Source organism: Doryrhamphus excisus, chromosome 1, assembly GCF_030265055.1.
Source record: "Doryrhamphus excisus isolate RoL2022-K1 chromosome 1, RoL_Dexc_1.0, whole genome shotgun sequence".
Lineage (NCBI taxonomy): Eukaryota > Metazoa > Chordata > Actinopteri > Syngnathiformes > Syngnathidae > Doryrhamphus > Doryrhamphus excisus.
Window position 1 is genome coordinate 10,752,785 of NC_080466.1, and position 15,942 is coordinate 10,768,726.

At 39.5% G+C, this 15,942-nt stretch overlaps 1 protein-coding gene across 3 annotated transcripts in view; it reads right to left on the reverse strand.

Annotated features, from left to right (window-relative positions):
• ctnna2 (catenin (cadherin-associated protein), alpha 2) overlaps positions 1-15,942 on the reverse strand; it is a 223,596-nt gene that overhangs the window by 15,976 nt on the left and 191,678 nt on the right. For all 3 annotated transcript variants that reach the window (XM_058046016.1, XM_058046015.1, XM_058046014.1), the window contains 2 exons: positions 10,703-10,854; positions 7,486-7,599 (listed from right to left, as the gene is read on the reverse strand). In XM_058046016.1, the coding sequence (XP_057901999.1) occupies positions 7,486-7,599; positions 10,703-10,854 (266 nt within the window). The remainder of the gene's footprint in view (positions 1-7,485; positions 7,600-10,702; positions 10,855-15,942) is intronic.

Sequence of the window (15,942 nt, forward strand, 5' to 3'; positions counted from 1 at the left end):
TTTGCTCTCTAAAAGGCCTTTAGGGGCAGGTCTAAAATGGCATAAATCTTGTGGCAAGGTCACAGACGCATTAAGAAGCCTGTATTATTTGGGAGGTAAATGTATAATTACCTCACGTATTAAACCAGTCAATGAATAATGCATTTTTGTCAGGGAGGTGGGAGTACCCTGGTTTCCATTAGGTCGATTATATTGACTGAGGAAGCAGAAAAAAATCAGTACAGTTCAGAAATAAAAAGTTATCCTTGTTTTATATATATATATATATATATATATATATATATAAACATATCCATGATTGGGTGTCCTCTAAGAGCAAGTTATTCTTTAGTGAGTCCTTTTAAATGTAATTTGATTTTCTCACAGCAAAGCTGGTGTGTGGGGGGGTGAGAAAGTGCATCACTTGGCTAATGTCCCCGTGCTGAAAGAGTCAAGAAAAAAATTTAACAAAAGAAAAGCAAAAACAGGATAAAATTAGTGGTGAAAAAAGGAACCAGATAAAAAGATGTAGACAACAGATGTAGAGTCAATGAGCGCTGCCCTTGTGATCAGTTTGAGTGCACAGTGCTTCACTGGGAATAGATTGTACAGCATAGACAAACAAAATTGCACCCCCCCGAGGCCTTTTTGTATTCCCTTAAAAACACACAACATCAGTCTGATCCTTTTAAACAGCATGCCGGGAGAGAAAAGGGTCCCCATCTAAAACAACCTGACATGTATTGTAATTTCCGATGTATAGGACGCTACTTTTTACTTAAACTTTGAACCCTGCAACTTATACAGCAGTGCAGCATTGATGTCCATGTTCTTCTCCTCTCATGGTATCTTCCTTAGTTCAGAACTACTGCTTGTTTAAATATTGTGCAGATCACGAGTCAGTGAGGAAATGGTAGCTCTTTCTTTGGCAGGAGGCAACCACAAGTTACAAGGGAACACAGGTGGTCATTACTCGATATAACAGTCTCACTCACTGTGTTATTTGGGTAAGAATGCTAAAATCATCACACAGCAACTTAACACTCAACAAAAACCAACAATTTCAAAAGCTTGCCATCATGTAGTGCTTTCCAGCAAATGGGACACAGTCACCTGAATGAATCATTGCAGGATGCTGGCAGCCATGACCGCTGAACGGCTTTGCTTTATTAGCCTTGGATATTGCTTACCTATCATTTCATTGTTAAGTTGCTGTGTGATGACTTTACCTTTCTAAGATGACACCATATGTCAGACTTGGTACACTACTGTAGGTACAAATCTGTTTTTCTATCTAAATTTAGTCGGTGTGGCTTAAACACCAGTGCGTCATATACACTGAAAATTATGGTATTTTTATTTTTTCCAAGTGTGTTTTGCATTTCCATGGCTTTCAGTGGCTTTATAACAACTGCTGTCATGGATGAGGTCCAAATGAGATTAGTTCAGTGGGCATCACAGAATTAACTCATGGCATCATTCTTTCTTTGGCTTTTTACTGCAAAAGAACAACTTTTTGCCAAAATATACATTACAAGCATAACTTTCACTTGCTTTGAGACAGCTCAAATATCTAAACAACATAAACAACACAAACACGGGCTGTTTTACATCAAAATAACTATTTATTTACAAATATAACACCACGAACTACAGTATTTACTATTTTCACATTTGGAGCTGTGTGCATGCATTAAAATTTCCCTACACTGCCTGTCCTTCTGCATGCTACACACTTCCTCCTTGCTGTTATGTGTGTTTTTTTCCATCGACATTATCTCTTATAAAATGCACTTTTGCTGTTTTTTTATGGCTTAAAGTTGATCTGAAGTGAAATCCATTAGTGGATTTCTTTTTGCCTCCTATTAAAAACAAATCCAAAATGTTGTTTGGATCGAGCGTTCGGGTCTATAAAAACATGTATCTTTGGTATTGAAAGAGTGAATGACGTCACCACAGTCAAGTAGGTCGGACCAAAAGGGTGGCCAATCCTGGTGACCGTTTCACCTCTGAGCTTTTTATGATGTTCATTTTCACTTCCACGAGTGATGGAAAAGGCTTTCCTTTTCTTTGGTGCACTACGGCTTAGGAGACATAATGAAGTCCAATAGGTGAACTATTAAGCATATACACATTCGCCCAACACAAGGCATGCACTGCATTCTTGTGCTGCATTTGGCGCGTATTCTTCTGCCAGCGTTTTCTGTAGCTGCTTTTTGAGATAGTCTCTACATCAAACTTCATAAACGTAGGACCAGCTGTGTACGGAAAACATGTATTGAAAAGAGGAGTTGTCACATATTCAGAATCAACTTATATTGGGGTCAATATGGTGATTGATGGCTGTCGCATACTGCATGATGCATGCTGTGTAAAGAGAAACACTTAAAAATGCATAATGCATACACAGTTTTTTTTAATGTTGTGATCTAGTTTGGGGGTGAGTGTTTGGTACTTCAACTCACTCTGAAATTGGTGTGACAAAAGAGAGAACAGGATGAGAGCGAGGAACTCGGGAACACAAAACAGAGCACCGAGGTAAACACGTGAACCAAGTGGGACGTCTGGGGGAAGCAGCAAAGGAACTCAGTGAAACCCTCCCTCCCTCCATCCTTCCACCTTCCTTCTGCACTCTCTAGAATTCACTTATCCTCAAATCCCTTCCCCGACTTTACTGATAACGACAAGAAGCGGGCCTCGGGAGCTTAACATAGTGGCAAATCCAGCCGAGGGAGTGTTACACCAATACACTCTGCGAGTCGACGTCTGCGGGGATTAGAGCCCTTTCCGGTTTTCGTCAGCGAACACTGCATCTCAAAATTACTTTAATTTTGTTTTATTTTGAAATAAATTGCCCAGACACTAGAGAGTTCAATTTTATGGATGACCTATCAACATTGTTACCCGATCAGCGAGTTAAGTGATGCTGCAAGCATGCTTGGGGGGAGGAGTGATTCACTATGCATTATCCATGCTGTGTTATACTGCCAGCTTACTGTGTGCATCCTCTGATAGATGCTCAAGCTATGCATAGCCCGTCGCGTGTTCCCCAACCTTCTTATCGTACTGTATATACAGGTTGCCTTCAAGAGCACAGATTTTCCATAAAGGCTGAGTCATGCTTCTGCGCAGTTGCAACGCCAAACTACACTGGACTTTGTGTTGGAGGGAACAAATCGGCATATGCTCGCGTCCTGAGCAAGAGAGATTGAATCAGATCTTGTGTGTCCCCTGTGTCTGATACCAAGACACCGACAGGCCATGCAAGGATCATGATTGTAAACCCCAGCATGCCTATGTCAGCTCTGATGGTGAAAATGGATTATGCCTCCGCCTGTCTGTTTGAACATTAACACATCACACAAGCATGCACTCCGCATTACCATGAGAGGGCAGGAAGCGTCATCCTGACATGACAGACTAGGGCCAACTGGGCACATCACCGGTGGTTTACAGCAAACACATCTTTTATGGATGTGCTAGTCGTCTTCTGTGTGTGCAAATGTTTAGTCTCGGAGGGCATAACAGTGTCTAATGGTGGGAAACATGCAGTACCAGTCTGTGCGTGGCACAAGAAGATGCATACATAAAGGAGAAATCACTTTTGATAAGGCTCACTAATGCTGGGGAGGACACACTTATGTGCAGTTATGTCTAAAATTATTCATCCCCAAGTTAAAGTAAATTTCTAGTTGGTGAATTGGTATATTTGAGCATAATAACACAAGAAAGTGACAAAAGACGGTGTCTGCACAGGGTGCGTTCTATAGCATTCCAAAAGTATTTATGAACTGGAAGGACTAACAAAACATGTCTTCAATGTATATAGAATAAATAGTGCGTTCTATAAAAAAGTGTGAGGAGTTAGGATATAAACGAACAATCTTAATCTATAATATTGGTGCATGCATACCCCTTTGAAAATATGAAAATGTAAAACATTCATTTTCTACCGCTTATCCTCACAAGGGTCGCAGGCGTGCTGGAGCTATCCCAGCTGTCTTTGGGCGAGAGGCAGGGTACACCGTGGACTGGTCACCAGCCAATCACAGGACACATATAGACAAACAACCATTCACACTCACATTCATACCTATGGACAATTTGGAGTCGCCAATTAACCTAGCATGTTTTTGGAATGTGGGATGAAACCGGAGTCGCCGGAGAAAACCCACTCATGCACGGGGAGAACTTGAAACTCCATACAGAGATGGCCATGGGTGGAATCGAACTCAGGTCTCCTAGCTGTGAGGCCTGCGTGCTAACCACTTGTTCACTGTGCAGCCCAATATAATACATTCATTCATTCATTTTCTACCGCTTATCCTCACAAGGGTCGCGGGGGGTGCTGGAGTCTATCCCAGATGTCTTTGGGCAAGAGGCGGGGTACACCCTGGACGGGTCGCCAACCAATCACAGGGCACATATAGACAAACAACCATTCACACTCACATTCATACCTATGGACAATTTGGAGTTGCCAATTAACCTAGCATGTTTTTGGAATGTGGGAGGAAATCGGAGTCGCCGGAGAAAACCCACGCATGCATGGGGAGAACACGCAAACTCCACACAGACGGCCAAGGATGGACTCGAACTCGAGTCTCCTACCCATGAGGCCTGCGTACTAACCACTTGTCCACTGTGTAGCCCAATATAACACCTGATATATTATAATAAAGTAATAAATAAACAAATCACTCAAAGTTTGTGCTGCTTTAATTACAATGTGTTGTTGAAATCTAATGAAAGGACGAGGTGCATATAAAATGGTGTCTAACCAGGACCTCTGCTTTGGATTATGTTGCCAGTACATATGTTTTAAGATGTAAAATAAATAATTTACATAACTTTTTTGTCTTGTGCCCCTTTCTGATGTTGTTTCAAGATTAAGAAAAAATGTTTTCACATGAACTCACTCATGCATGATTTGAGGCTTGACTTCTTGTATCTTTGCATGTGTAAAATTCGCTGCATTGAGCCACGTCACTCTTCCATCTACTTACAGATTCTTACACCAAACAGCTATGACAAAGAGACATGCTGTGACTTCAAACTGTTCCCAAAATGAGCTGCCCACTCAAAGCAAAAGCTGCGTGCCAGGAAAACTAGTCTTGTGCTGTGAAACAACTTTCTGCGGCAGTGCTGGTGCGTTTAAACTCAGATGGCTCGGCAATGTTACACCGCAGGAGCCTTTGTGGGAGTGTACAGTACATACAAACGACTCAAAACACTTCACACCCCGGACCCCCACAGACTCCCCAGAGCTACATTTGTGATCCAAATGCCAGGCTCTGCTTTTTGTTTTTATGGCTGGATTTCCAACTTTGTGATCCGAAAACTTTTTTTTTCCCTGATTTCTTACATGAACAGCTGAATTAAATAATTGAAAAGACAAAACTTACAATGGTTTATGCACCATTCAGCAATGTGAATGCAGTTTTACACTGAATAAAACACCTGGAATCAGCAAGGGGTTTCATGGTGTGAGGGTGTTCAATAACAGAAGTGTCACAACAGCGTTGTTGCCCCGCTGCTGCTACAGTGAAGTTGTTCCCACAGACACTAATGTGGCACTGTTATTGTTACATGCTGGTGCCAACACATTCATGTATTTCTAATAGCAGCAACAAATCGCGAGGTGCAACACCGGTACAATATGCCCTGCATGAAACCTAAGCATGCCCAAGGGACTACTTAGCTGTCAATATACTGAGGAAAAAAACACTTAAACTGTAATGGGAAAAACAGTTCATTCATTTTTTTTTACAGATATTAATGTGTTGCAGAAGTGGTAATGGCAAAGGGAAGCAGAAGAATTGAAGTTTATCTGCAGTGTCTCTCAAAAGTGAATGCACCCCACCCACTTCAGCAACCATAATATTACAGTATACGTTAAGGGAAAATACTATACAAATTCAACTCGGTAGTGGTAGTACCATGATCTGGGGCTGCATGAGTGCTGCCCGCGAACGAGGGAAACCTCAATTCCAACATGTATTGTGACATTGTGAAGCAGATCATGATTCCCGCCCTTGGGAAACAGGGCTGCATGGCAGTTTTCCAACATGATAACAAGCCCAAACACACCTCTGAGATGGCAAGAACCTTTCTGAGAAAGCTGAATGTGATGGAGTGGCCACACATTGGTTTGGGATCCGTCTCCAGATCCCAAACCAATTTAGCACCCGTGGGGCATCCTCCAACAGAAGCAAGATGACTAACATCCACCACCTGGAAGAGGATTCCAGAGTGTGCGGCTCCGGTAAATTCCATGCCCAAGAGGATTAAGGCAGTGCTAGATAATAATGGTGATTTACACTTTAGTTTATTACTGAATATAGTACACACAGTACAAAATAAGCCATCTTAGACATGAATATTACCAGGTAAACTCACACGTTAGCACTGACAGTTCCTTTGGGGGCTATTGTCTCATTACTGACACCTACAGTCCAGTGTAGAATACTACTGTTTATATGAATACGCTGTTTATGATTGAGAGACTCATGATGCACTTCAATCGCTTTTTTAACAAGCAGAAACAAGCAGTGAATATACACACAACCACTCTCTACACTGCTAACCTGTTGTTAGCATTCAGCCACCGTCAACTCTAGCTAGCTAACTCACACAAGTGACTTCCCAGGCCCAGCCTCTTAAAGGTACACACCACAGACATAGATAGATGCCGCATCAAGCGCTGAGGTGGACGTCAATGTTGCCACCAAATTGGGTGAGTCAAGTTTCCACTGTAAATTAATATAAGTAAATGTAATTACTTTCATAAAGCGCCTTTCTACCAAAAAAAGTTAGCCCAGCACAGAGGAAGTACAGAAAATCCACATTTTTATAGCATCGTCCTTTGAGAGGATACAAGGAAATGTGATGAGTTACTAATTTGTGCCCTTATTTAGTTCAGCTTTTGCACAATTTTATTTTTATTTGTTCGTTCATTTTGTTCTTTACTGCAATAAAACAGATGCAGAGAGCATGGTGGCCATGGCAGTATAATACAGACTTGTGCCACAGTGAGAGGCATAGGGCTAAATCACACTCCTGCTATTTACACACCACTCCATTCATTTGTATGGCTTTAGGGAAACGAGTGTTGATATCCTCTTAATGTACGTTAAGCTGGACCCTAGTGAAATATTGCAACAAAGCGCAAACCAAGGTGATTGCTGTATAGGCTTTGGCATACTGTGTTTTGCATGATCTAATGGGAATTGGTTATAATGACTTCTTTGTTAATAAATGCAGTGTGCTGCTTTACATGTTTTAGGTGTTTACAAGGAATAATCCCACTTGTGTGTGTATTTTAGCTTTTGAATATCATGCAGTTGGATCAAGTGAATAGAGGGACCTGGGCTTGATTACAGTTCAAGCTGTTGATTGAATGCAGTCACTTTTCTCAGCATGTAACGCTACCAAATTGTGCATGTATTTTTTGACGTCAATGTGCTGATTTAGTATAATATAGTAGAGACGTTGACGTCTACTTACCCGGGCACTCTGTCCAGCAATAAGCTGATCATCTTCCGTCTGGACACTGGTCCTACTGCGTGTGTCATAGTCCTCCTGTTCAAAGTCTGAGTCATCTTCAAGCTCCTCTGGTGTCTGGGACAAAGATACACACATTGTCAAATAATGTCCAATTCTGTAATGTTACCTTTGCGGAAATGTGTAATGGTGAGAGGTATTGTTAGCTTGTTAATTCTTCTAAGCAAAATGTTACTTTAACAACTGCCTGTACAGATAATAAAGGGTTTATGTTTCCATCAATTTGGCCCCGGATTATTCACTATGGAGAAAAAAATCTTAACAAATTGAGGTTGTGACATGGAACCTTGACTAACTATTTATAGCCCTGGTTAGCATGTTTTCACTTTGTCAAAATGTGTGCAAACATTTTAACTTGTTTCACATACAATAACTATGGCAAACTCCTGTTATGAATACAACTATTGGTCCCGGTTACCAGCATATTAGCATGCTAACTAAATGAAAACTGGACAAGTCATTGCCCCCAAGATCCTTTGCCCGTGCCTGATGTCATCATTGGTTGACTCTGTAGTTCTTTGCAGACATTATATTTGGTTAGAGTACGTTCTGGTTTGAATCGGACATTCTGGAAAGGATTAATGACGCTAACAAGGTTCCACTGTATAAGAAAGTCCATTGTCCTGTACACAATTTTTGTTTAAAGTTAACTGTTAAATTATATTTAAGGTTTGTGTTAAAACTTGAAATGTCAAAAATAATGCATTTATGTTTGTAATAAATCTATTCATTTAATTAATTACATTTTTTTGTGTGTAATCAGAGTCATACTTTCTGACCTGACCACATCTACATCAGTACAATTCCAACACGATATAGTGTATCCACACTCCGTTCATCCTGGAAATGACTTGGTCATTCTCATTACAAGACCGCGTGATGCATTCAAGAACACGCCTAACATCACAAAAGCCTGTTTTATCAATAAACAGAAAGATAAAGAAGAACATGAAGTGGATATTCTTATCACTCATTTTGTAACTCTCAATTTGGATGTACAGTTTGCAACATTTAAGTATGCTGAAAAATACAGACAAATACTTTTAAACTTGTGTGGTATATTTTAGCCTGTAAATTGCTTCAGTCGTAACCGAGCACTCAGCCAACCCAAAAGTTCTCACAAGATGACTAATGCTATGTCTAGAAGGACATTAAATTGCATGAAAAAAAATCACACCCCCCTCATTAATTTAAATGGGTCACAATGTGTAACACGATGTAATGTGACATGACGCCATGTTGTACAATGACACATCATCACCTTGCTGACTCCCTGCTTGCAGGTTATACAAGGTACTTTGACTGTTGGGACTCTGACGTATTTAATGTGGAAAAAAAGTCTCACAATGTAAGAAACCTGTACGGATGCTCTAAAACTTTTGCCTCCCTGCAAACTGCCTTAATGCATCTTTAATGGAGTGATTAATCCTAGTGGTTAAAGAGACAAATTGCTCATACTAGACAAACGGTAATGGCCATGTAAAATGGTGTAAACATCATTCCATATAGTGTTAATGTATGAATATTTTTCCTGCTACTTTATTCTATGAGCATGTGTGGGAACATAAAAGCAAGGGCAGAGTCACACTTTCAAGAACGTCCGTGATCATTTCATACCTACCTCAACATTTTAAATACTGTGGCGAATTGGTTTCTTAATCTAACGACAGCACATAATATCTTTGTAGTGTTAAAAAAAAAAAAGGGAGCTTTTTTCTTGGCCTAAATGGGAGGACAATGACAAAGCCTATAGGAGTGTGAACAGAAACTATTACAGTGGGCATGAGCATTTTGTACCTTTATGCTCGACTCAGGCAATAGAGAAAGTTGTTTCCTTATAGGAGGGATTTCAACATGGATGGGATTATGAATCCAGCTGCTCTGTGGAAGTTCAAAGCTGCCTGTTTTACATTATTTACCAGCATCAAATTATTTTCCATAATTAGATTTTTTTTTCATGAGCTGCACCGGGAAAGCTTCCAGCCTGTATAAAGTTGAATAAATGAATTACATGGTGACGAGAGAAGGGGCAGCTCGGCTGTAGAATGGAGATAGTCTCATTTCAGAGTGCATGAGCTATAATAGCAGACCTGCTGGTGTTCTGTTGTTATTCAGCCTCCCTGTTGTGAGACAGTAAAATGACCTGCAAGTTTTACTGCATGGATGAAGCTGACATTTCCTGAAGGAGATCCATTTAATGTAATATTTGTTAGGGCAGAAATTGTATTTATCCCAGAAGGAGACAATACCTTACATCTAAATACAGTGTACCTATAAATACATATACGTACATGTAAAGAAGTCGTAGAGAAGAAGAATCTTGTAAGCAGTTTTTGATTCAAATGCATGCAGAAACGGCCTTATTATGAAATAATTTATCAGATAATATAAAATGATAACCAGTATTGTGTAAAATATTACTTACCATTAGATTTGTGTTTTTTAGTACCATATTGCCCCTCGTATAAGATTGTATTTTTTGTAATTTTTTGTTTTTTATTTTTTTAATGTAATTTGATGTATCCAAGCAAACTAACAGGTGCCACCAAACAATTTCTCCGCAAGTGAATCAGAGGCTTTCTGACTGTCCCCCACACACACCAGTGATCTGGAGAGATACAATGGCAACAGAGAAACCCAGAGGAAGATAACTCCAAATTGTCCATAGGTATGAATTTGAGTGTGAATGGTTGTTTGTCTATATGTGCCCTGTGATTGGCTGGCCACCAGTCCAGGGTGTACCCCGCCTCTCGCCAAAAGACAGCTGGGGTGGGCTTAGTAAAGCACAGACCTAGCAAATTTTCAAAACTGTGCTTTGATCCACATTATGTTTGTGAAATACTGTATGTATGTGAAATATTGTAGTTGCTAATTCACTATGCCAAAAGGACTGTTGTGAAAAATCCAGTGGTGGTCTCAGACTCTGTAGAGCTCAATTGTAAGGAATTTGAGCCATATCAAAACAAAATAGACACAGAACAACATAAATAATGCCAAATTATAATGGGAGAAAAACAGTACTACTTCATTGAAAATAAATGATAATGTAGTAAACAACTTTTTCCTAAAGCTTCTCAAACTACATAACTAGAAGCACTTTAAAACAACAAAAAGTAACATAACAAGCCATTTTAACTACTCAGCATGTGAAGTGACATACCCTTATCATGAGGACAGCTTTCCTGATGTCCCGGACGCCATCATAGACCAAACGGGATGCATCAATGAATTCATTCTCCTCAAAGGCCTGTGGTGGGTTTGTACTCAGCGCCTCGATTGCTACCTCCACTTGTTCAGCAAAACGGGGCATGACTGCAGGGGAGAAAAAAATGGGGGAAAAAACGATTTAGACACTTGGCACAACTTTATGTATAATTTGTAATGGTATAAACACACTTTTACTTCAACAAGTTTGTTGCATTGTTTTGCCTTCATTGAGGATTTAAGAAATACCTACCGTGCCTTTTGTTAGTGTGAATATTTATAGACGCTCTAACACAGACACTCTGCAGTATGGCTTTAAAAATAACTGCACCAAAGAAAACAAAGCTGGCATAAGGTAGCCTCTGGTGAGAAATTTGAAATAGCATTCTGGCATGTGGAAATCAGCGCAAACGTGTGTCACATAAAAGTATCAGCATCTATCAAAACAGAAGTCGACCTGCCATCTTAACATTTTGACTCTTTCACACACTTGTTGACTTAGTGCCCTGTAAAAACAATGAAGAGTTCTAAAGAATAATACATAAATAAAAATAACATCAAGTAATATACAGTGGAACCTTGGTTAGCGTTGGTTAACCTTGGTTAATCATTCCACAAGGTCTGACTCTAACCAAAACCGAAGGTAACTGAATCCATGTTTCCCATAAGCAATAATTTGAATCCAATTGATCCATTCCGAAAAGCTAAAATGTTAACAAAACACATTTTAATTTATACAATTGTAGTTTGACATGGAGAAAACAATTTGAAATGCATATAAATAGATGACATATAAATTGAAGACAGAGAAGATTATTGATGGCTGTCCCAAAAGACACAATGTGGCATTAAACCACCACCGACTTCCTGTTTTGACATAAGTTTTTTCTTGAATTCAATTGTGTTTTTTTACCTGCGTAACTCAAAACAGAAAGTTGCAAGTGGCAGTATTTTGATTAACAAAATAAAAGGTGAAAAACACCATTGAATTTAATAAATAGCTGAACAGGAAGATGGTGCCTTTGCCGCCGCATCTTGTCTTTGTCTTCAAGGAAGGTCAAAGTAATGTTAAATTTTCATTTCGCCTTTTGAGTCGTAATTTAAGTGCATTTAGAATGGTTTCATGCATGTGAAACTATAATGATAAAACTATACAGACATGTGTTGTGTTCAATCGCGGATGACATCATAGACAAGTGACAGTAACATCCGGTACTGGTTGCCATTTTGTTCGCTAGAACAAGGAAACATGTTATCTGATTTTTTAAAAAACCCAAATAAAACTATATACTAAAAGTAGACTCCCGTCTAACCGAGGCAAAGTCTTCACTCAGGTCGTGGGGGAGTATGCTGGAGCCTATAGTGCATTGCAATCACACTAGACAACCATTCACACTCACATTCACACCTAACACCACCAATTAAGCCAACATTTATAGTGATGTGCGAGGAGGCCAGAGCACCCGGAGAAAACACACAAGTAAATCTCCAAACTGAGATTTGAACAAAGATCTTCTAGATGTTCTTACGGTGTGGCCAACATCCTAACCACAAGGCCACTGTGCGGCCCACTACCACTACCGGGCCAGAGGGGACCGATCTTTCCATACTGTTGCTCCTCGGCTTTGGAATGATCTTCCTCTCTCTCTGCGTTCAATAGATTCTGTTGATGTTTTTAAAACCCAAATTAAATAGTTTTTTGTTCTTAAGGCTTTCTGATTGGGCTGATATATCCACTGTTTATTATGTTTATTTTTGGGCTCTTGTAGCTGTGTATGCATTGTTTTTACTGTTTTGCAGTTCAAATTTTTATTTTGATTGTGAAGCACTTTGTGACCTCCTGTCTGTGAAAGGTGCTATATAAATACATTTTACTTACTTTTTTTTTTCCTACAGACAACCTGTAATATAATTTTTTAAAATCTGTCCAAATCAGTTGCTGGCACCAGCATCATTTGCCAAATTTGAAGACACGCCCTCCCCGTCTGACATATATCATTTTAGAAACACTGTCTTAATGCATGTTCTGCCCGCCTGTAAAACTGGCACCAAACACTAAGAAACTACACCACTGGTCCTCGCCTTACAAACTCCGTCATACTATTATTTTATCCCTCCCTCTCTTTGGTGCATTGAGTGTGATCAGATTAATGGGCAGGCCAAATACAGGCAGCCACGGCACAACTCTTGTGTGTATAGCTGAGCCGTAGATTCCTGACAGACAGTCTACACATCGGCCGAGGATTGAATCGTGTCCTTGAGAGGGGGAGAAATCAATAGCTTAATGGGAAAGTGGTTATGGCCGCACTCTTCCCTCCTTCTTCTTCCTCGAGACACTTTTCTGCCAAGTAGTGTAACTCCCCATGTTTAAACTAATCTTCTCTGCAAAAAAGAGGGAGGAGCACATTTTAAAGTCAATCATTAATGTAGCGCCTGGAGAGGGTAGATTAAAAAACTGATATACGGCCTAACTTAGTGTGCCATTTCAAGAGGCAGGGTAACATTGCTCCTAGTTATTACATTGAGGCATGTTAAATGGGATTTAGTCAGGGTTTTACAGTGAGTAATAACACATTCTCAGACTGGCCTACACATAATGCCTGTACATTTTGGGATTAAATGTAACAGAAGTAGTCGCCATTTTATACTGTCCACTACTCCCACAGCTTTAAAGAAATTTAGTTCTCAGGAGGCTTTTACAACGATATCACACAGTCCAGTGGAAGTAGTCGATAATGTGAGGCGTCTCTAGATGTCTTGTCAACACAATTATTACTAAATTACTAAAGTTACCAACACAATAACAACTCCCGAATACCATATGAGAAACAAATAAAGAACTCTCCTCAGTAGACTCCTGCTGTACTCTCTTTCACACTGGCTCAGCTGGAAGAATCATTGTTCAAATTATTTTTTTTATGTTTGTGTGGAAATAAATTGTGTTAGAGAGGGAAGGAGTGAACTCTTCATCAAGTTGTAAGTCAGAAGAGAACAATAATGAGGAAATGGTCACTGCCACTATTTAAAAGTGTATAGTCAATTCAAGGTTGGAGTATTTCTCCTTAAATGTGCTTCAGCCAAGTGCAGTGGAAATAGTCACCTTTTTCTGAATGAATCAGTTATTATTCAAACAATCAGTTAGTTCTTAAGTCAAACCGTATCCATTAGATACCCTTTTTTAGAACTCAAGTACGTCAAAGGAAATAACTCCACATAATAGGCTCATGCTGTACTGTTTTTTTTCTACACAGGCCAAGCTGGAAGAATCATTGTTCAAATGATTTTTTTTTTCTTTTATATTGGTGTGAACCAGGGTTCAATCCCACCCTCTGCCATCTCTGTGTGGAGTTTGCATGTTCTCCCCGTGCATGTGTGGGTTTTCTCCGGGTACTCGGTTTCCTCCCACATTCTAAAAACATGCAGATTAGGTTAATTGGTCCATAGGTATGAATGTGAGTGTGAATAGTTGTTTGTCTATATGTGCCCTGGACAATTTGGAGTCACCAATTAACCTAGCATGTTTTTGGAATGTGGGAGGAAACCGGAGTACCCGGAGAAGACCCACGCATGCACGGGGAGAACATGCAAACTCCACACAGAGATGGCCGAGGGTGGAATTGAACCCTGGTCTCCTAGCTGTGAGGTCTGCGCGCTAACCACTTGACCACCGTGCCGCCCCAATGGTTATTCAGCCACACAAAAAATAAACATGAACAGAAAAGGTGTCCAGTGTTTATTTAACATAAACAGTTTTTTTTTCATTTATAAGTCGCAGGAACAGCCAACCTATGAAAAAAGTGTGACTTATAGTCCACAAAATACGGTACATTCGCCATTTGCCAAAGTACATGTCTAAGATATAGCAGAGCTTTGCAGTGTTGTTACGTAGTACACAATGTAAGAATAATATAGCAAGAAGTCTGACCCCTGACTTTCTGAATATATGGGCTCTGACATTGTTCTGACATGCACTTTTTATACTGACTTTCATGTTTCTAAAGCATGTTTTACCCTAGATTATGTGGGTAGAACTGCTTTTGCAGTGTCCCATCCAAACTGGGCTGTCTTTGTGCGGAACGAAGGATTAGCAACCAAAAAAAGGTATTAAAAAAAGAAAAAGCGTTTGAGGCTTGTTCTATTTAAGGCTTGTTAAACACCTCACAGGGGCACGCCATCTACGCACTAGGGGGGTTTTAGGCATTCATTGTACTTGCATAACTTTCTGCTTTAAACCGTGCCTAAGCCGAGAGGGTGAAAAAATCCATTCCTACATGGTCACATTTAATTCCCTTCATCATTTCTCAACCGGAATGAGTGAAATTGCTCCTTACCATCAGCAACCTTGCTCATTAAGAACTTGCAGAAGATTTAAAAATTTCTATTTAAAATGTCTTCCCAGCAATTCCCAAAAGCCTATTTTACGCTGCGTCAGTAAGTGGATTAAATCACATTAAAAATGAAGAAAGTGAGAGATTTTTGTTGCGCCTTTTATGTTTTGTTGCTACATAGTATGTGTTTTATAACACCAAAAGACATGTGTTGCAGTTCTTTAATGTTTTAATGTTCTTTATTATTTATTTACACTTCACTTACAACTATGCTAAAGGGCATGCATTGTTTCATTCACCAGATGCTTGATGGAAAAAACTGATGGAAATATGTTGGAATGTCCACCACATACATTCTATCAGGAATTGTAGCAAGGTGCATAGCCATACACTATAAGACAAAAGTTATCATCATATATTTGGGTCAATATGTTATTAGGACGCCTGACCAAAGCCGACTGGCTCAGTAAATATTATGCTGAGTGTGCCAAAAAACGGGGGGAAAAAATACCTTGAATATACAGTAATATATCAAAACTAGCAATTATTATTAACTCTTAAAATGATTAAGCTCACACTGATTCAAATATAAAGCAAAGCCCAATTTATATTACAAGTGATAGTCTCCACATTCATGTACATACTTTTGCAAATAATTGTATATAGGTATTTTATAAAACGATTGCATTGTTATTTAATTGTGTTTTTGTATACAGTTATTGCACAATGTAAATGTAAATTATACATAGCAGCTGTGTGCAAACTGTATGGTTATTTAAATTGTTTGATGTTGAGTTTTATTTAGACTTTATTACTAGCGATGGAGATCAGTGGCGTGATGTGTGATAGAAGAGTTTCAGCCAAAATG